The sequence below is a fragment of the Zeugodacus cucurbitae genome, chromosome 5 (genome assembly GCF_028554725.1).
Source record: "Zeugodacus cucurbitae isolate PBARC_wt_2022May chromosome 5, idZeuCucr1.2, whole genome shotgun sequence".
Taxonomy (NCBI): Eukaryota; Metazoa; Arthropoda; class Insecta; order Diptera; family Tephritidae; genus Zeugodacus; species Zeugodacus cucurbitae.
In genome coordinates, this window is record NC_071670.1 from 3,076,163 (window position 1) to 3,097,197 (window position 21,035).

Here is a 21,035-nt window from a genome sequence, read left to right on the forward strand (position 1 = left end):
GGTTGGTTTGTTGGCGGCGGGCGGACATTTGGAAAATAGATAGATAACATACATACGAGTATTACACATACGCCATGGACGCACAGTCGAACTTTGTAGACGAGCGCATACAAGCATGGTTGTAGTTGTGTCTGTGCGAGCGCTTTGAAAATGTTATCTGCTCGCCGTCTGCATTGGTATGTGTCTCATGTTCGCATTCGCACTCACTTTCGTATTGTGTACGAGCGCGTATATCTGTGTGTGCCGAGTCATTTTTTGTGTGTGATTTTTAGTTTCAGTATATTCGTGGCAATATGAGCGGCAACATGTTGTAGTCAGTAAGTCAGTCAGCGTTTGACAGTCACAGTAAGAAGAGGCTATATAAGAAACGTAGCCGATAGCGCCGAGCAATAGCACAGATATATAAAACGCGCGCTGCAACAACAACAAGTATAAGCGGAAAAATATATAGAATAACAACAACACGTTAGTGGTTTCATTCAGCAAGAGAACCAAAGAATTCATATAAAAGAAATTAAAAAGAATTATTTTTTTGAAATTTTGAATTTTTGAATGTGTTAAATAGAAATATACTTTTGTGAACAACATATCGATTTCATAAACGCAAAAATCAACGATAATTAACGCTTGAAGCTTGTAATATTTCCCAACACAAAAATTAATATGGTGGTTTACCGTTATTTTCAGTAAACAAGTGCAATGTGACTGTTTAGAAACCCAAAGTTTCCTTAAAAATTAAAATTCCACTAAAAAGTGTTACAACAAAATTTGTGCCCAACGTGCGAAACAACAAATATTCAAGGACCCAGTGCATGCGTCCTCAGTGTCAGCGTGTTTGAAAACTGCAGTGCAAGAAGACAAGTACATTCAATAACAGTGCCTTTTAAAGTGTGTGAGTGTGTCTTAAGCCAATTAGTGGCATTTACCAAGAAAGACAACTAAAAAAGCAGCAAATTATAACAAAAAGGTTCGCGCAGCAAACGCAACGCATAACAAGTACGTTTTAAACTGAAAAGAAAACACTAACAAACAACAAATTACCCTAAGACCGACCTGTGTCAGCACGCGCACCATTTCAACCCTGATGGCAACAACAGCACCGGCCAGCGCCCCCCTTATATGCCACAGCAGCTCCGCGAACAGCAGCAGCAGCAGCAAGCCGATTACCATACCCTTGCTTGAACGCTTCTCCAGCCAACTATCCACCGGTTCGGCCGACAGTGGCGTCGTTGTTGGTGGCGGCGGTAACTCTTCCAGCAGCAGCTCTGTGGCATTAACTAGAAAAAATCGTGCCGCCAACTGTTCATTGGATACGCGCTGCAATTCGCTATGTCTACACGGCACGAATGTCAAATGGCAGCTGCAGAAACTGAAGCAGCCGACCAATAAACAGTTGCTCTCCCAGGATAGTGGCATCGATGCCGTTGTCGATGGTGGTAGTGGCGGCACATTGGCCGTTGATGGCGATGCGGACTCAACAGCTGGATCGCGGCAACAACTCAAGTCCATGCAGTGTTCGTCCTCAAGTAGTGAATCGCTGGGTGGCAATTCATCTGGACTGTCGCTCTCCAAGTACTCGGAAGATGGAGGCGAGTCGGAGAACTCGTCGGGTATTGGCATGAGTATAGGCAGTGGCCGACGCATTAAGTATCGCAATAGCGCCAGCACCTGCACTCAGGGGTTGGAGGATCGTATCGAAGAGGTAGATATCCCGGACGATTACGATGAGGAGGACGACGACGACGTGGATAATGATGACGTCGATGTAGACGACGAGGACGACGATGAAGTCGATGTGGGCGTTGATGATGATTTGGACGTGGATGAGGATGACGAAGACGTTGAAAGCGACAGCGATTCGGGTAATAACTCGGGTGTTGTGGGCGAAACAGGCAGCGCCTCCATGCCCACAACGATCGGCACACTGAACGGCTCGTTTGGCAAGATTGTGCCAACGAAAGCGGCGCTTGGCATGAAAGAAACGCCGGCGGCCACCAATCAATTGCACATCAAATCGTCGCTACTCGCGCCGCAGTGCGCCTCAGCGCCGGTAGGCAGTGTTACTTACACAACGTCCCACCACAAAGCCAATGAAACAAATAAACCAACCACTAGCAGTAGTAATCATAATAATCTAAACAATAATCGTAGTAGTAGCACTAGAGACCATAGTAGTAGTAGTAGTAATCCGCAAGCAGCCACTAAGTCCACCAAAAATCCCGAATCACAAGTATTGGCCACTGATGGCAATTATTATTTTCCGCTGCTGAAAATCTCCGACGATCCGTACATTGATTCGAAATTGATTAACAAAAAGGATGGCCTACAGGACACCATGTACTATCTGGACGAATTTGGCAGTCCGAAATTGCGCGAGAAATTCGCACGCAAACAAAAGGAGAAGGAACAGAAGCAACAGAAGGCGCAAAAGAAGCAAAGCAAACGCGAAGAGGAGCGTAAGAAGCGTACAACCATGGCGCCGAATGCCAACGCCACTGCTGCATTCACGACTGACAAACAACAAACCGCCGCTATTGGCGGTGCGACAATGGAGTCCAAAAAACCAAGCAACGTCATAGACGTTGCGAAAAACTGTGATGATAGCTGTAAGGAGCATATGCAAAGTAGTAGTTGTAAGCACAAATGCGACGCCGCCGTAGCTGGTAGTGAGAAGAAGACCGCCAATGAGGCGGATAACCGCATAACAGCGAGCAACAAGTCGCTGTCGGCCGCATCCTGTGTGAGCTGGAACAAAGTATTTCGCAAATTCAAAACTGTCTTAGGTAAATGTCAGCGTAACTTTATTGAGTTTGAGACAAACTATGAAGAATGTTTCAAAAATTATATATAAAGGAGGTTTCAAAAATACAACTTTTTAAATATAATAATGAAATTCAGTAGATTTGATAATTCTATGTTTTTCTAAGTTGTTTTTCGAAAATTAAAAATTGTTTTCGAAAATGAAAAAAAATTAAAAATTATTTTTCGAAAATTAAAAAACAATTGAAGAATGATAAAAAATAATATAAAAATGAGTTTTAAAAATTTTATATTTTAATATTTAATACTGAAATTCAGTAGATATATCCGCTAAATATTTTGATGTTCAGAATTGCTAATTCTATAAGTTGATAAATATTTTTTAAAAAATAAATAAAATATTTTTTGTAATTTGTTTTTCGAAAATTAAAAAAAAAATTGAAAAATTGTTTTCGAAAATTAAAAAAAAAAATTATAAAATATTTTTCGAAAATTAAAAAAAAATGAAGAATGATAAAAATAATATAAAAATAAGTTTTAAAATTTTTATATTTTATTATTTAATACTGAAATTCAGTAGATATGTCCACTAAATATTTTGATGTTCAGAATTGCAAACTATATACGCCGATAAATAATTTTTTTTTTTTCAAATACTGTAAAAAATATTTTTGAAATAATTTTTTTCGAAAATTGTTTTTCAAAAATAATTTTTCGGAGATATTTTTTTTATTTAATTTTTTTATTCGTAAAATCTAAAATATATTTTATGAATGAATATTTTAAATTTTGTGATTATCTATTACTAACTTATAATGTTTTTCTCTCTCCTGTTTAGGTAAGTCTGATATGAGAACGCAAACTAATACTGGTAAGGCACAAGTTTTTATAAAGAAATTAATTGTTTGGCATTAGTAGATGTTTTTAAATGTTGTAGTTTATAAATAGAAAAATATTATAATATAATTTATAGCTAATTTCGTGATGAAATGCAATCGGTTGCATATTTTTAGGCGTGCATTCGATTTTCAATACAGGCTAATATTTGATCTGAAATCATTTTACATATAGAATTCTATCATATTTCTTGATTGGGATTTTATACTGATTGTTTTTATTTACAATTTCCGCTATTGTTTGCCAAAATCGTTTTCCGGTCTCGAGCGATATGGTTTCATTATATGAACATGTAATATATATTATTTTTCCTTTTGGCATAAATCGAAACTGGCCATATTTGCCCCAATTCTTTACCTCCCACGTATATACTTATATGTATGTAAATAGCACTTGCGAAAATAACTTGAGAATTCTTTAAAGAAAACAATATTTTTTTTATTTTTTTGTGTTAATTTTATTTACACAAAATTTTTCCGTTTTTTTTATATCTTTTTTCACAACATTTTTTCCTTTTTTTATTTTTTTTCACAACATTTGTTAAACTTTTATTTTTTCTTTTGTATAGAAACTGTATTTCCTTGTACACACATACGTACATAAATTTTCACGTCATTACATTAAAATTTTTAATATTTTTTCTTACACTTGTAATTGAGACCTAATTTTCCTGAATTATACATATTTGTTTCGCATTCATTTACATACATAATTTGTATTTAACTCTGCGATGACCGAGTTAACACACAACACATATCGTTCTGAACTTTGATTGTTGCCTTGTGGCCAATATTACACGCATTTATTTACATCACTATTCGAATACATATATACATACATATATTTATATATATTTTACTATGCTGATATTGTTATACGTACAAATGTGGCGCAAAATAGTAAACAATACGCAGAACAAAGACGCATTTTACGTTTGCGTATATACATAACCTTATTAATTCCTTATCATTACATGCGTTTACATATTTACTATTTTTCATTCTTATATTTGTTTTTGTTTTATTATTTGTTTTTGTTTATTTTTTTAAACTAAAATTTTTTTAGTTATAAAGTTAGTTTCTCTTGAAAAAAAAATAATTACAATAATTTTTTTATTAAAAAATTAAAATTTTTAAATTTAAATAAATAAAAAAATTAAAATTTTTAAATTTATATAAATAAAAAAATTAAAATAAATTTTTTTCCATTAAAAACTTTTTTTTTTCATAAAAATATTAAATTTTTTTCCATAACATTTTTTTCATTAATTGTTTTTTTATTTAAACTTTTTTTTTAATTTTTAGGTAGATTTTTTTTTAATTTTTTTCATTATTTTTTACATTTTATAAGTATAAATAAAAGTACCATACATTTTTGTAAGAATCATACACACATCAAAAGTTGCAATGCGCGATAAGACTTAATTTTATAAATTCTTGATTTCCTCTCTACATTGATTACAAATAACCGCAATGCCATTAAGAGGAGATAAAAAATTCTGCGAAAAAAGTTGCCTGAAACACGTCATTTATAAAAATAATTCAATAAACGCAAATGTTGAACGCACAGCAGTACAACAACAAATGCGTTATTTATCATATCACATTGTTTTTGCTTTAAAGCTGCACTCTGCTTGGTACTTGCCAATATAAGCATTAAAAAAAATATTCTTCCGTCAGCCTAGAGTCACTCAGCGATAAGCGACCGCAATCAGCATGACTGGCTTTATTTCGTTGTTCGCAGTTCTTCTATTATTATTTTTATTTTTTGATATTCTATTTTATAGTTTTCTTCAGTTTTTTTTTCATTTGTTTTAAAAATGACGAATGCTTTCTTTTCTTTCTTCACTATTTAAATATAGTATTGAATTGTATTTATTTTACATGTTCTTTTCATAAATGAATTTTTAATTATCTTGTCCGCGCGGCAAAATATACTATCTTTATAATTTGCACAATAAAAGCGGTCATTTAGGTTATCGCGCCTAAAAAGTCAGCTGTTTCATGCACAGCGTATACGACAACGACAGGAAATATTCAAGATATACTTGTACTGCAAAAAATTAAGAATAATGAACTGTTTACTGTTATACAATAAAAAAAATGATTTTTTTTTTTGTTAAAATGCATATTTTTAAGAATTTGTACATCATTTTCTTGGAATCAAATTGAAAAAAAAAAAAAAAATTATGGCGCGTGTGAACAGGGTATTATGCTTTATATATAGGAATCAAACAAACTCTGAATGAAAAAAATTATGTGGTTAAATTTTGTTATTCTTAAAAACAAAGAACTTGATTTGAATTTTTTTGAAATGTTTTTTTTTATTTTTATTTTTTTTTTTTTAATTTTTTTAAAGATTTTATTTAAATTTTTTTTTAAATATATTTTTTATGCTTTTATTTTACTTATGAATAAATTTGAATTTTTAAATTTTTTTTTAATTTTTTCTACTTATGAATAAATTTGAATTTTTTTATTTTTTTTTTTTTCATCTCCATTGCTGACATTTCACACTTACCTAATTGTGTTTTTGATAATTCAGATGTTTTCGTTTAGATTATTTCATTAAATTTGTGTTAATCAAATTTGGAACATTTCCATCTGCTGCTTGCTCATTAGCCTCTAGACCGCAGCAACAAGCGTGTCAGTGCAGATATAGCGATCAAAAATATATTAAGTTGTTTACTGGACATTTTATCAGTAATTTTACGATCAAGCGATATTAAAAAAAATTAAATTTAAATGGGGGAAAGATGTAGAAAAAAACCTGTCCATCCGGCTATGCTAAAAAGCTACAGTGATTTTGCTATTTTAAATATTATATATGTATGTAAGTTAGTTCATTGGGCGAAAACATATGTATGTATGTATATACTATATATGTATATATATATATATAAATATATATATTTGTTTTTAATCACTTCGAACAAATGGGTGTGTCCGCAGCAGCTGCCTTCATTTACTTTTTTCGCGCTTATTTTTTGTATTTATGTCAAGTAAGGTTTTTTTATTTATTTATTTGTCGTTTACTTGTATATTCTGTTTATTATCATCACTGATATTTTCGCTGCTTTATTTTTTGCTTCAGTTTGTTTTTCTTTCCTTTTTTCTAAATACTTATTACAACAACACACATATGAGCATCATATGATTGGCGGCATATGCTTTTATGCTTGCCTTACTTTGGCAACATTTCAAAAATAACAAATAATAAAAAAAAAATCACAAAAATATTTCTCTTCACATTTACGCACGTTTAGGCTTTGCTAAAAATATTTTCGAAAATTATGTTTTTTAACAAATTTGTTGTTATGTATGTCTGTCTATCACCTTGCTGGCGTTTCTAGACTAAAACCATGCAACGCCCACTCATTGTCTCTACAAAAAAAAAAAAAAAAAAAAAAATACGAATGCAAGCGCCAACCACCGAATTTACGTGTATATTCGAATTCGAAATTTCGTTAATGGCAATGCAATCGTTTTTCCTTTTTATTTACGAAAAGTAAAAAGTAAAATAGCATCGGCGAAAGCTTTTTGATATTTCTATTTATTTTTGTTTAAGCACCTAAATGTAGGCTATATTGTGTGCAGCAGTTGCGTGACTGAGCACATGTCGCATATTTCTTTTTATAATTTTTTTACCAACGTATCTACATATTTACACACTTAAAGATGTCAAAAAAAAATTTTTTTTTCGTGAAAATATGTGCTTAAATTTTTTACATAAATAAATACAATTTAAACTTTAACATAACATTAAAAAAAAAAATATTTTTTTTTATTAAAAAAAAAGAAAAAAAATTTAAAACAAAAATTGAGAAAAATAATAAAAAAAAAATTAAAAAAAATACAACAAAAATAAAAAAAAAATTAACTAAAAAAAATAAAATAAAAATAAAATTTAATAATGAAATGTAAATATAAAAAAAATTAAATGTTCAAAAAAATTATGTAAATATTAAAAATAAAAATAATTTAAATTACAACTTTGTATTTAGATATTTCCGCTGCATGCCACACTTTGCGGTGACGCCACCACCACCAAAAATTACCAAATTACACATAAGCACTCAAATATGCAATCAATTTAACAGATTTCGTCAGCTTTCCTTCAGCAAAATATTTTATTTATTCTCCACTTTTACAACACGTCTTAACAAAGCTTATGCAACACACATACACATAAAGGTGTTGGAATTTGTGTTGCCTTAAATGAAATACGCTCGTTTGTATGTACACATTTATGCAACCGCAATTCTTTGGCTTCCTTTTAATTATTACCAAAACCCCATTGGTGGTGTGGCTGCCTACAGTTCACCTTCGGCCAAAAGTATGTACACACACATACTCAACTCATTTCCCTTAGCGTGTTTTGTAAACATTTACCTTTTCACCGTTTGCGTTTCGTCACTGTGTGTGTTTGCTGGTGTTGCAGGCTTGCCGCCTGAGGTCACCGCTTATTTCTTCTTACGCTGGCACCGTAAAAATTAACTCTTTGTTATTTATGTGTGTTTGTAAGCGCCCCAGTGTATTTTCCTTTTTCCCTCCGCACGCTGTACAAACTAATTAATTTGCTGCTTTGTGCGCAGAATTCATAGAATATGCAATAAAGTTTGCTCCAGCGTTGGCTATTACACAAAGTTCTAGCAAAATCCACCAAACCGTCGTCCACTCTTGATAATTATTACTTATTCACATACAAATTGTTGTGCATTTCTTTCTTTTTTTTGTGTGTCTGTATGTATACCAAAAAAATTTCTAACCAGCTCTCCTGACGTCAATTTATTGCTACGTTTTCTTTTTTTCCATTTTTTTTTTTTCGTTTTCATTTCATTTTTTTCTTGTTATTTAATTTTGTTATTTAATATTTTTTGCTTTTCTTTTTCCTTCCTTTTTACTTTTCTTTATTGTTATTTTTTTTCCTTTTTACTTTTCTTTATTTTTATTTGAATTTTTTTATATTTTTATGTCTTTTTTTATTTTTTTTCCTGCAATTCTTTAAATATTGCTGCTCTTCAACTGTTTGCAATCGTAAAATTGTATAAACACACATGTTTCATGCCAGTATTCATTTATTTTGCATGCTTAAACGAATATTCCACTTCTATTCTATTGCTACAAATTTGCTGCTTATGCAGCGTTTACACCTGTATGTGCATATATTTAGCAATTGCAAATTTTCTACTTAATTTATTTTAGTAACAACATGTGGCCAGTTCGCTTGAGTATTTTTCAATCATTCGCTGTTTATTTTTGCACCCTTCGTGCTCCCAATTGGCAGATCTCCTTCTCGTTTTCTGTATTGTCTGCTTTATATATTAACGTATAACTGTTGTTTTCGTTCATTATTTTTGTTGTTATGATGCTCACGTTTTATTTTCGTCGTACACTTACTTACTGCTCCCGTAACTGCTGCCACGATCAACAAGATCGCGTGACAGCACATCAGTTGATGTCTACAATTCACTTCAAATTGATTGTGAAACAAATAAACACGCTTATAGCCTTTTCGCACAGGAGCTAATTGATCAATTTACCGGCCTTTGTGTAACAGCTGATCGATTATAGAGTAGCCGGCAGTGCGAAGCGCAAACTCTAGTTTCTCAATTAAAATTTTAACTAATCAATTAATTTGGCTGTGCGAAAAGGCTATTAGATTGGCAGAGATTTCGATGATCACTCGCTCAAGTGCAATAATCGCTAGTTCTCCATACATAAATAGGACGATGATGCGCAGAAATGCTCATGAATTAATACTTTGAGTTTTAGAGACTCTCTAGATGTCTCTTAACCTTCTAAAAAATATTCAATACACAAATATTGAACTCAATTTACTGTTTTATTTTAGCAGTATTATTACAGTCTTGAAATAGCTACACTTTCATAACTTCTAGTGATCTTTATGGCGTCCATAATTCATTATCACGTTTTGTTAAACCACAATTTATAAGTTTCGTCAATATCGAAATTTAAAAATAGCCATCATTTGTCTACACAATTTGCATTCTTGCTATATTTAGCTGCAATTTTATTTGTGTTGCGTGATAACTATTTTTAAACCCCGCTATATATAAGTACATTAATTCCAATACTAGTTCCGTTCATTTCAATAGATCTCGGTTCGTCAGTACTAGTTTGATAAACAGTCGCTTATTTTTATCACAATCGCCGTGACGTCGTAAGTACATATGTATGTATGTACCTATCGCAATCTTGTGATCTATCTTTAGACGTGTTAATAAGTTATACATGATTCTACTGCCCTCTTCAAACAAATAGCAAATACATACAAATAAACATAAATTTAAGTTTCACGAATTGTATTGTCACGATCACATGTCATTAGCGCTCTACAAGACAACACGTCGTGAGTATATGTGAGTATATTCTACAAACACAAACACATTGCAATTAAGAAGCTACGAGCGGCGTGATAGTGACTATCTCAATCAATCGGTGAGGTGCTGTTTATTGAGCGCATTTAGTGGAATGTATTGAGTATTTACACTTTGATACGCTAGCAGACTTTGCTTTCTTTCTATGATCGTAGAACAAATCGGTAATTGACTGATAAAATAGTAGACGTCAATTCAAAAAGAAAGCTTTTTCTAAAGCTTTTGTCGCTGTGTGGCTTTGCTATTTGTAGCAAATCATTAAACGCACACGCGTACGCGAATGAGTTATTTATTGCCTTTTTATCAAGTGATCTTTAAACAGCGTACGTTATTATTTATGTTACAACAACTATACATATAACATTGCCAACAAAACTATGCTGTACAGAAGACAACCAGCAGTTTTTTATACTTTTATCATTTTAGTTACACATAAATATATATGTATAATATTCAAAAACAATCAGACAGACACATTGTCTTCACTTTCAGCACAATTCAAATATCATATAATCGATCACTTTCAATAAATCGCAGTTGTAAACAAACAATAATAACACTGTGTACACACTATCAGATACAAACACAGTACACTATCAGATAATTACCGAATTATCATGCGCTCATGTGATTTTTACAATTTAAACTATATTATAGTAATTAGACAGTCGCAATGGCCACAAAAGCCATATAAAAAATGCTTGATAAGAGCGCACATTATTGTGGGTTTTTCGCTAAGTAACGCTAATTGCTATTTTATACGCCCGTTAAGTCGCTCACATTCTTATTACGTTGACGTTGATTTTTGATGGATTTCGATTTCCTGTCATTGTTTGTATGCAAAACAATTTTCGCAGCTATCACCCTAAAATTTACTAGGCGCCAATATTTACTTATTGCTTTGTAGTGCGAGAAATTGTAGGAAAATTTCTAATTCAAATAATTGTTGCAATGGAAAATTTAAATGCCAGTGTTTAAACTAACTTAATTCACAGCAATGTGCGAAAAATTCCGAGTTTTTATCATAGTCGCAAGTAATTTCTTTATTTATTTTTTTTTATAATATTTGATATCATTTATACAGTAAAAACTATACGTTTTCTTCTCTGAACTGTACACGCGTACCTCAGCAGTATACGGCAGCTGTCGAAAGCCCATTAAATAATAGGTGCACAATGAAGGCCTGCGCTCGCGACATTGACATTGGCTTGCCTGCGACTGTTGATGCCATTATTAATAGCGTTTGTTTAAACTAATTATTTTTTGAAAATTCTTCTTGCAACATTTTGCAAAATATTTATTACAATTTAATTGCTCTTGCGCTGAGTCCTTAGTATACTCGTACAGCCAGACCTACCTATCTCCCATACCTGTGCGCTTCGTGCTTCACTAAACGCTTTTAATGAGTACGTTTGCGTTTCATTTGCTTAGAAATCTCTCATCTCAACGGACGATATATCATTGCAGCGTAACAATTTATATAAATTTCATTATAAATTAAGCAGCGTTGCATGAATTGTTGAATTTATGCAAATTAAGCAAAAATAATGGCTTCATATTTGTCAGATAGCGAGTTGTGCCAAATCTTATCGCATGCGATATATTTTGTAACGTGCAAAATTTTTGGCATTTTCAATGCAAATCACTCATGGAAGTCATCAAGTTTTTGTCGATAATCAATATTTCGCTGCACATTAAATATTCTTTCAAGTATTTTTTGTTGTTGTTTTTTTGTTTTTGCTTGCTCATCGCATGCATTTGATTAATATCATTCTGAAAAAGCTCGTATCTGCAATGCAAATATGTTTTGTAATAATTTTGTAAAACGTTTAGCAGCTAGCGTTTGCATTCATTTGCTTGGCGCTCGCTCATTACTCGTAATTTATTTTCGACAGTTTTCTTAATTACGCGCCGCAAATCAAAGCGCATTTTTCATGCGACACAACAAAACTGAAATTTGTCTACCTTTGATTTTCAACGGTTGTATTTATTTTGGCCCGTAGCAATTTAAATCGCTAGCGGCTGCAGTGAACACAGAGGCGGGTGTGTGTTATTTCCACTATTTTATTTTTTACATTATATGTTGCATGAATGCGAATAATTGCATTGCAAATTGAAATGCAACCGTTTTGTTGGGAGAAAAAATGAAGAAGTACTACATTCGTGTCGTGTGGCATTCGTCGGCAGTGGCTCAGCTCAGTTGTTTGCTCTTCATTGACGACAATCAAAGTTCGTTTTTTCATTTATCTAACGCTCAGATAACTTTGATTTTTGTTCGTTTAATTTTTTTCTCAACACACTTAATCAAACGTCATGCCGATTGCTTCGAGCGCATTCAAGAAAAATTAAAAAAAAAAAGAATTTTTCTCAGCAGAAACCAGAAAAAACTAAAAAATTCTACAAAGGAGCAGTTGCCGTGCGAAAGCAATTATTGTGGCTGACAGCGGGTCCCCCGTGATTTGCCACAGCAGCATTGCAGTAGTTTCCGCTGGTCGTCAATGCAATTAACTCGTACATTTAGTGCAACTGCAACGTTCGATTTTTTTACACAGTGCTCGCGCGCGTGTCCCTGTGCTGTGCTTGGTAGCTTTTTGGTCGCTCGCATAAGGCGATTCAACTAGGTCAAAACCAAATTGTTAAAGTGAAGTGGTACTTGCAGTGTGCAAAAAAAAAAGAAATATTTAAAGCAACTAGAGAAAATTGTGTCATCGCATTTGTACAACGCCAAAGTCAAGTTAAAAAGTGTACCTTAATCAATTCGAGAAAAGTAAAACGCTTCCAAAGCAGCGTTAATTTGTCACACAAAACTATTTAAAATCATATTTTATCACCCTCCCAACTGTGTAATCGTTTCGACGATTACATAGCCAAACGCCAGCAAAGTGATCAAAACGGGGCGTCCGCGTAAAATTATAAAAATCATACGCAAGAAAAAGAAAAATGGCAGCGATGGCACTAGTGAAACGGACACCGAAAGACGTAGTTCCACCACATCGTTGACCACAACCACGCGCTCTTTTGACACAGACGATGATAATGGCAATTGTATTGGGGATAAGTCAAAATCGGTCGGACTGTTACGCGTTTCTTCCGCCGGCGCGTCTTTGACAAAGCTCAGCAATAATACAGCAAACGCTTCCGGTGTTAACTTACAGAAGAAGCCGCCCTTGGCGGCGGAGACGCTCAAAGCGAAGCTGCTTAGTAAACAAAAAGCATGTGATAGTACTGAAACAACAACTAGTAGTGGTACAACGACCACAACTACAACAAACACATCCACTGATACGTCGTCCAGCAGCAGTGGCAAACGCATGCCGCCGCTTGCAAAAGTGAATGGCGGCTGTGGTGGTGGTGTGAAAAGCACGCGTGTCCTAAGCCGCACCAATTCGAAGCAATATGATCCAAGTAATATAAAGAAAATAATACAAAATTGTGTTGTAAGGAGCGAGCAGCAGCAAAATAGTTGTGGCTTTATCACATTATATAAAGTCTAATGTGTTGATTTATTTAAAATTTATTTAAATCAAATCATAATCGTTATTCATACAGCAAACCAATGCAATGACTTTCGTTAACTTGCTGTCATGAAAGTATGAAAGTGTTAAACTCACTACAATTTAACGCTTTATCATCATCTCAGGCGTGTAACTCTTCCTTACACTATTTGCATGCTTTTATGATGAGCGTTTCAAGTTTCTTAATTGCGTTGTTCTAACATCTCCGTCAGCTCTCTAACGCTGTTGTATTTATAAAGCTCATAAAATGTTTATCATTTATTTACCGTTTTTATGGTTTTATATTTTAAACGCTTATTTGCTGACTTCTATGACACGTTGCACTTAAATAGTTTAGTTAACTACTACTATTTAACTATTTTGCAACTGGTTATAATTTTATATTTTTACATGCGATTTGACTGCTTTTAATTACGCAGCAAATAAATTGTTTACTTGAAACGGCCCTTACAACAAAATTCATAAATTTTTATGAGGGTTTTAGGGTCCACTAAACAATATGACCTTTGTATAGTATTTGCTTAGCAGTGGTATAATTGCCAGCAAAGTTACTGAATAACTACGAAGGCTTTTTTTATTTATTAAAATATTTTTGTTTATAATAAAGACTAAGCATAAATGAAATTATTTTATATGAAATTTTATAGTAAAAGTGTGAACACGATATAAACCCTACTTATGTAGTGTAAACACGTTATACATATTAGAGGCAGCTATCGATTATCGATAGCATTAATCTTGAAGCAATTATATATAAGCAAATCTGTCTGCATTTAGCACTATTTTCACGAAATGTCTGTGAAAACTTTTACTCTGCTATCAATAGTACGCTCAATTCTTCATTACCTTGACAGGTGCACATGAAAAAAGTGACAATCACAACCTTCGCTTTCTACTTTGAATAATCAGAAAAATGCTGTAGTTTTGCCAAATTTAATTAAATTAAAAAATATTTGCAGAAAATAGAAAAAATAAAAAAATAAATAAATTTAAAAAAGAATTGTTGACTGCGAGCAAGCATACAGCTAGTAAAGAAATTAAATAAAGCAATTAAAAATAACTGCATTTAACTATATTTTTTAATGATTTGCTTATTATATGTGTCATACAATCTCACCTCACCGCTTGCCACTCAATACAGTATTTGGATTGACAGTTTAAATGTCAAAGTTAAGGCTAATACGCCTTGAGTAAAAGAAAAAATTGCTATCAACAACTGTCACAGCTGTTTTAAAGTACACATACATACATATAAAAAACAAGTTAAGTATAAAAATAAACCAATGAAATAGTAGAGGAAGCGGCATTGCAGCACACCACCCCTTACACCTTGTGCTTGCTTCCTGCAATGTGTATTGATTGACACATACTTGTCATTGGGTTCAGAGGCAAACGCCCACTTGCATACTGCCAACTCTAGTATTTTTTTGTTTTTATTTATTATTTGAGTTATTTAGTTATTGTTAAACTGTCAACTGCGCACTCGTGCTTTCATGCTTTACGTCATTGGTGCTTCTTCTTTACATCTACCTTACACAACATCTTATTGAAATTTATACAACTTGAAAGTTATGTTTACTCGTGTTCCAAAATTAGTTTATTGTACTCGTATTTGTTCAGTGTGTGCTCTCAGCAAGGCGAAATTAAATTCTTTTATTAACACTTTTAAGACACTGAGTATACAAAGGCGGTTAAAGCTTTTGTCGTGCGATAGTGGCAAATTTAGATTTTCTTACTTTTATTACATGCAACTCGGCGGGATTATTGTTGGTGCTGTTGCTGAAATGTAAACAAATGATAACTCATGCAAATAGCGTTTATTTGTCATACAAAGGTGTACTCGGTGTGTTTATCAGGCGACTTAATCTTGTGAGATTTCCATTGACACACACAGACACAAACGTATTTTGTATTTAAACAAAATGAAAACCAAAAATGTGTACAATAAGACCGTTTTCACACGGGCAATTTTTGTCGCGGCAATTCTTAGTTTTATAGGAGAGGGGGCGACCAAGGGAAGCGAGAGAGAGAGAAATTCTCGTCTCTTCGTCGCCCCCTCTCCTATAAAACTAAGAATTGCCGCGACAAAAATTGCCTGTGTGAAAACGGTCTAAAATGACAATAAGTAATAATTGTAGCGATAAGCATACCACTACACGTAAATAGCAACAAAAACAAAGCCTGAATTGCACAAGTGTAGATTTATTATAACCTTTATTTTTCATTTTTTATAATGCTATTTACTGCCTTGGTTTGCTAAAAGCAGCCAATTAACAAAGGAAATATGATGTTATTTTTATATTCTTTTTTTTTATTCCCTTGCTATTACTAGTAAATGTGTTTATGACTTTGTTTTTAGCAACGCTCCAATTTTCACTTGGCAACCAAATTAGTTCATGAAAAATAAGAGAAAAAGTTATTATTATTGCTGATAACCAGTTGCGTAAAAACGCCTCATATTTTTTGCGCTGCTCGCTCGTAAAACCATAAATAATGCGAAAAATATATACACAACAGAAATAAATACAAAGAATTTGTAATCAATGACCATTTCTTTTCAACTTACACATTCGCAATTTCTTAAACTTTGTTCCTCTCAACTGCAACACTTACTTCTTCTATGAATGCCTTCGTGCGGATTAAGGTATGCGCCAACTGATTGGTAAATTAAATGGTCTCTGGCCCGAACATAGTGTAGCGAATTCTATACCCAAAGAAATCGATCCAACGAAAGAAAAACTGGAAGGTGCCTGGGAGACGATAGGTAATTGTAAAGAGTGTGTTTTATACTCAACTCAAGTCCGCATCAGCTCATATGTGTTTTATGAAATATATGTATATGTAGATTTAGGTGCTTCAAATAAATTTAAATAATGTAAAATTAGTATAAATATTTACAAAAAACAACAACAAACGAAAATCAATAAAAATATTTGCCAAACATTTGCATAATCAAAATTAGTTTTTACTTATTATCTAAACTTGTGCCTTATTTCCTTTAATTTTTATTTAATTGTAAATTTATATATGTATTGTGTTGTGCCACCTATTGTCAAAACCATATTTTTAACATATTTTTTTATTTTTCCAATCTTCAGGCAGAGATGGTTCCAAGATTACAACAGTCGTTGCCACACCTGGCCAAGGTACTGACCGTGTGCAAGAAGTTTCCTACACAGATACCAAGGTGATCGGCAATGGCAGCTTTGGTGTGGTCTTTCAAGCGAAGTTATGCGATACCGGCGAGCTGGTAGCTATCAAGAAAGTTTTACAAGACAGACGATTTAAGGTGAGAATTTATGCAAAAAATATTAAAATTAACCTACTTTTTGTAATAAGTTTATTTTATTTTATAAAAAAATTAATTTTATTTTATTCTATTTTGTTAAAAAAACTATTATATTTTATTATTGAAAAATAAAAATATTATTTTATTAAAAATAAAAATATTTTATTTTATTAAAAAAAATATATTTTATTGTATTTAAAAAAAAAATAATTTTATAAAAAAAAATAATTTTATTTTATTGAAAACAATATTTTATTAAAAAAAAATATTTTATTTTATTAAAAACAAATATTTTATTATATAAAAAAAAATGTTTTATTTTATTTTACAAAAAAAAATATATTATATTTTGTTTTATAAAATTTTATTTTACAAAAACAAAATTATTTCATTCTATATAAAACACTGCATTTTATTTTAAAAACCAAAAAATATTATATAATTATTTTATAAAAAAATATTGTAGTTTATTTAAAAAAAAAAAAATATTTTATTTTATTACAAAAAAAAATTATTCAAAAAACTATATATTTTATTTTATTTAAAAAATAATTATTTTCTTTTATTTTATAAAAAAAATTATTTTATTTCATTTTATAAAAATTTTACACTTAATAATTTCTTATAAACTTATTAATTGCTGTAATTTTCTCTTCTTTCCCGCAGAATCGTGAATTGCAAATTATGCGTAAACTGGAGCATTGTAACATTGTAAAACTTTTGTATTTTTTCTATTCGAGTGGTGAAAAGGTGAGTATCTTTAAATTAAAATATTAAAAAATGTTTCACTTCCAATTTTCATTAACAAATGTACGCACACATGCGCCACTACTAACAACTACAACAACTACACATTAATAAATATATTTAATAAACATTTACATAAAATGTGCTCTAAAGTTTAACAATCGCACCGATTTATCACTATACCACTCGGAACTGCTATGTCCAGCAGCTAACAACACTACAAGCAAATGGAAATATGTCAATTGATGTGTGTTTTTACTTTAACAATTCAAACTCGTACATGTTTCGATATAACAACAACAACCTCTATAAATTCACCTTTGTGTGGTCAACATTACTGCGCACTTATCATCACATTCGCCGTTGTTCTTTCTTACTTTCGTTTCCTTTCGCAATTATTTCATACAATATGCCACGAAAACAACCACATGCCTATCAAATCAATATTTTAAGTTTAAAAACTAATATATAAATTCTTTTTTTATATTTATAATTATATGTACAACTATAAACTGCGCTTACAAAAACGCAACCCAAAAAAATGCATTTCGTAAAACAATTGAATCGCGCGCAAAAATAAAATTTACAAATATATTTCGCAAATTTTTGTACGCGCAAATTCAAACAAAAAAATTGTTTACAACCTTCCAATACAACTCTAAAACAAAACCTAAAACAAACCTAACAAATGCAGTTAGCCGAATTCCCGATCGATATTGGCATCTTCGCCAGTGTCCTTAAACCGCAGGTAGCTAGAAAGTGTTACATGCAAAAAACCAAAAAACAAAAATGAATCAAACAAATATGTAAAATATCAAATATCTTAGTTAATCATCTCATCGATAAGAAAACAAACAAAAAAATATCTATTACCAAACAAAAGTTACTCTCAAACAAGAAAAAAAGCAGCTACGACGACTGCCGCCACAAAAAAATATAATAACAAAGAAAGCAAATAACTCATGTCATCACGACATTTGATTTGTTAGTGCTAACTCAAAAATTCTTTAATTTACTGCTAAACTACTGTAAAAGCTTGTTGCAGTATTGCAAAACGAAAGTCGATTTTACCAACTGCATTGTATATACAAATACACACTGCTTGCAAATTTTTCAACTACGCTCCCCATACATGATAATTAACTTACTGCTCGCGTCGCTCAAAAATAAAAACCAAAAAAAAAAAAATGTGGAAAATAAATTTAAAATTTCAAAATGTAAATATACATAAAATTCAGTAGTAATTGCCAGCTACTACACCACGTCGTAATAATATGCGAAAATTATCACACATACTCCCCCCTAATATTTTCATTGCCTTTACTAATTCAAAATTGTTTTCGTTTTTATCAATCGTTTTTTTCCATACGCCAGTTGCTAAATGTGCACTAATTCTGTGACTGTTCTGCATTTGTTTATCAAACAGTTATTTAATAATCTCATTTGTTCCCGTCTTTTCTTGTTTTACCACAGCGTGATGAGGTATTTTTGAATTTAGTTCTCGAATATATACCAGAAACCGTATACAAAGTGGCACGTCAATATGCCAAAACTAAGCAAACGATACCAATTAATTTTATACGGGTGAGTAAAAATATTAATTTTGTATTTTTAACAGTTATTTCTTGATAACAGTACATTTATTTTAATAAAATCAAATTTATTTTTTTTATTGTAGCTAAAACTAAATATCTTAAATAAAAACATTTTTTTTTACTTTAGCTTAACCTAAAAAGTTCTTAATTAAAAGAAAAAAAATTTTATGAAAAATATTAATATTTAACGCTTTCTCCTTAATTATTTCACCACCCACCAGCTCTATATGTATCAGCTATTCAGAAGTTTGGCCTACATCCACTCATTGGGTATCTGTCATCGTGATATCAAACCGCAAAATTTACTTTTGGATCCAGAGACGGCTGTGCTGAAATTATGCGATTTTGGCAGCGCCAAGCAACTATTACACGGCGAACCGAATGTATCATATATTTGCTCGCGGTATTATCGTGCACCGGAATTAATATTTGGCGCCATTAATTACACTACAAAAATTGGTAGGTGGCAAAAAGAATTAAATATTATATGTAATATATTAAAAATATGCAAAATGAAATTGAACTTCCATAACTCGTACTTCAATAAATCGAAGTTCTCCATAATTCGCACTCTTGAATTGGCAATAGAAGTAAAATTTCATACAAATTACCTGCCGTAACTCGGAATTTTCTGTGGATTATGGTGATTCGAGTTATACCCTTTTCACACAGAAGCCAATTGATCAATTAAACGGCCTCTGCTCGATTAAAACGCTGATTTAGATCGATTTACCATACAAAATAAAAAAAATTACTTTTATTTTTAATTGAAAAACTGGTTTCTCAATCATAATTTTAATTGTTCAATTAATTTGGCCGTGTGAAAAGGCTATTAGGGAAGTTCAACTGTATGAGAAATTAAATTTTATTTTATATATTTTTTAACACAATTTTTTATATATTTTCTAGATGTGTGGAGCGCCGGCTGTGTATTAGCTGAATTACTACTCGGCCAACCAATTTTCCCCGGCGATTCTGGTGTTGATCAATTGGTTGAGGTCATCAAAGTTTTGGGCACACCGACACGAGAACAAATACGCGAAATGAATCCAAATTACACGGAATTCAAATTTCCACAAATTAAGAGTCATCCATGGCAGAAAGTAAGTGCAATGCAAAACACATAAATTATTTTAATATAATAAGTGAAAATATTCTAAGCAGTTAGTTGTTCAATACTCAATGTAATCGAAAATCGATAACTTTTGCTCCGTAGTTATAGAATTATTATTAAGTAGTGTTTGATTTTATAGAGAAATAGAAAGTTTTGCAGAAATTCAAAGCATGCAATCATTTCGGCAAATGTTAGTTAACGGTGAATTTTGTGCGATTTATCGAGTTTTATTATTAGTTTAGCAGTTAAAGTATTTATTGATTTCATTTAGTGTAGCCTTTATATTCAATTGTTGCCTTGTACATACATTTCATTGTTAGTCAAAAAAATTAAAAAAAAAATAGTGTCTTTACTTTTAGACTTTCGCTAATATCATGTTATATACTATACTACGCCATCCTTCACCAAACACCAAGCAACGCACCACCCACAGATCACCCACTCACAATTTTATTTGAAATTTATTTTTTCACAGTCTCTCTCTCTCTCCCTCTTTATTGCTATAGTGTTTGCCCATCCATACTCCATATGCCATTTGTCTATTTGCGCTCTAGTTAGGAAATTTTGTTATATTCCATTATTTTTCTTCGCCTTCAAATTTTCTATTTGTATACAACTATTTGTATTTGTATTTGTGTTTAACTGAAGTGTGAACTATTTGCAGTCACTACTTGAACGTAGCCAATTTTCAAGCGCCCTAAACCAGAAGCAACGTTGG

The 21,035-nt window shown here is 31.8% G+C and overlaps 1 protein-coding gene across 1 annotated transcript in view; it reads left to right on the forward strand.

Annotated features, from left to right (window-relative positions):
- The first annotated feature begins 282 nt into the window (after positions 1-282).
- The window catches only part of LOC105208780 (uncharacterized), a 29,765-nt gene continuing 9,012 nt past the window's right edge, over positions 283-21,035 (forward strand). The window contains exons 1-6 of the mRNA XM_054231397.1: positions 283-2,783; positions 16,671-16,861; positions 17,528-17,611; positions 19,082-19,192; positions 19,425-19,662; positions 20,113-20,306. Coding sequence (XP_054087372.1) covers positions 1,085-2,783; positions 16,671-16,861; positions 17,528-17,611; positions 19,082-19,192; positions 19,425-19,662; positions 20,113-20,306 — 2,517 coding nt within the window. The 5' untranslated portion in view covers positions 283-1,084. The remainder of the gene's footprint in view (positions 2,784-16,670; positions 16,862-17,527; positions 17,612-19,081; positions 19,193-19,424; positions 19,663-20,112; positions 20,307-21,035) is intronic.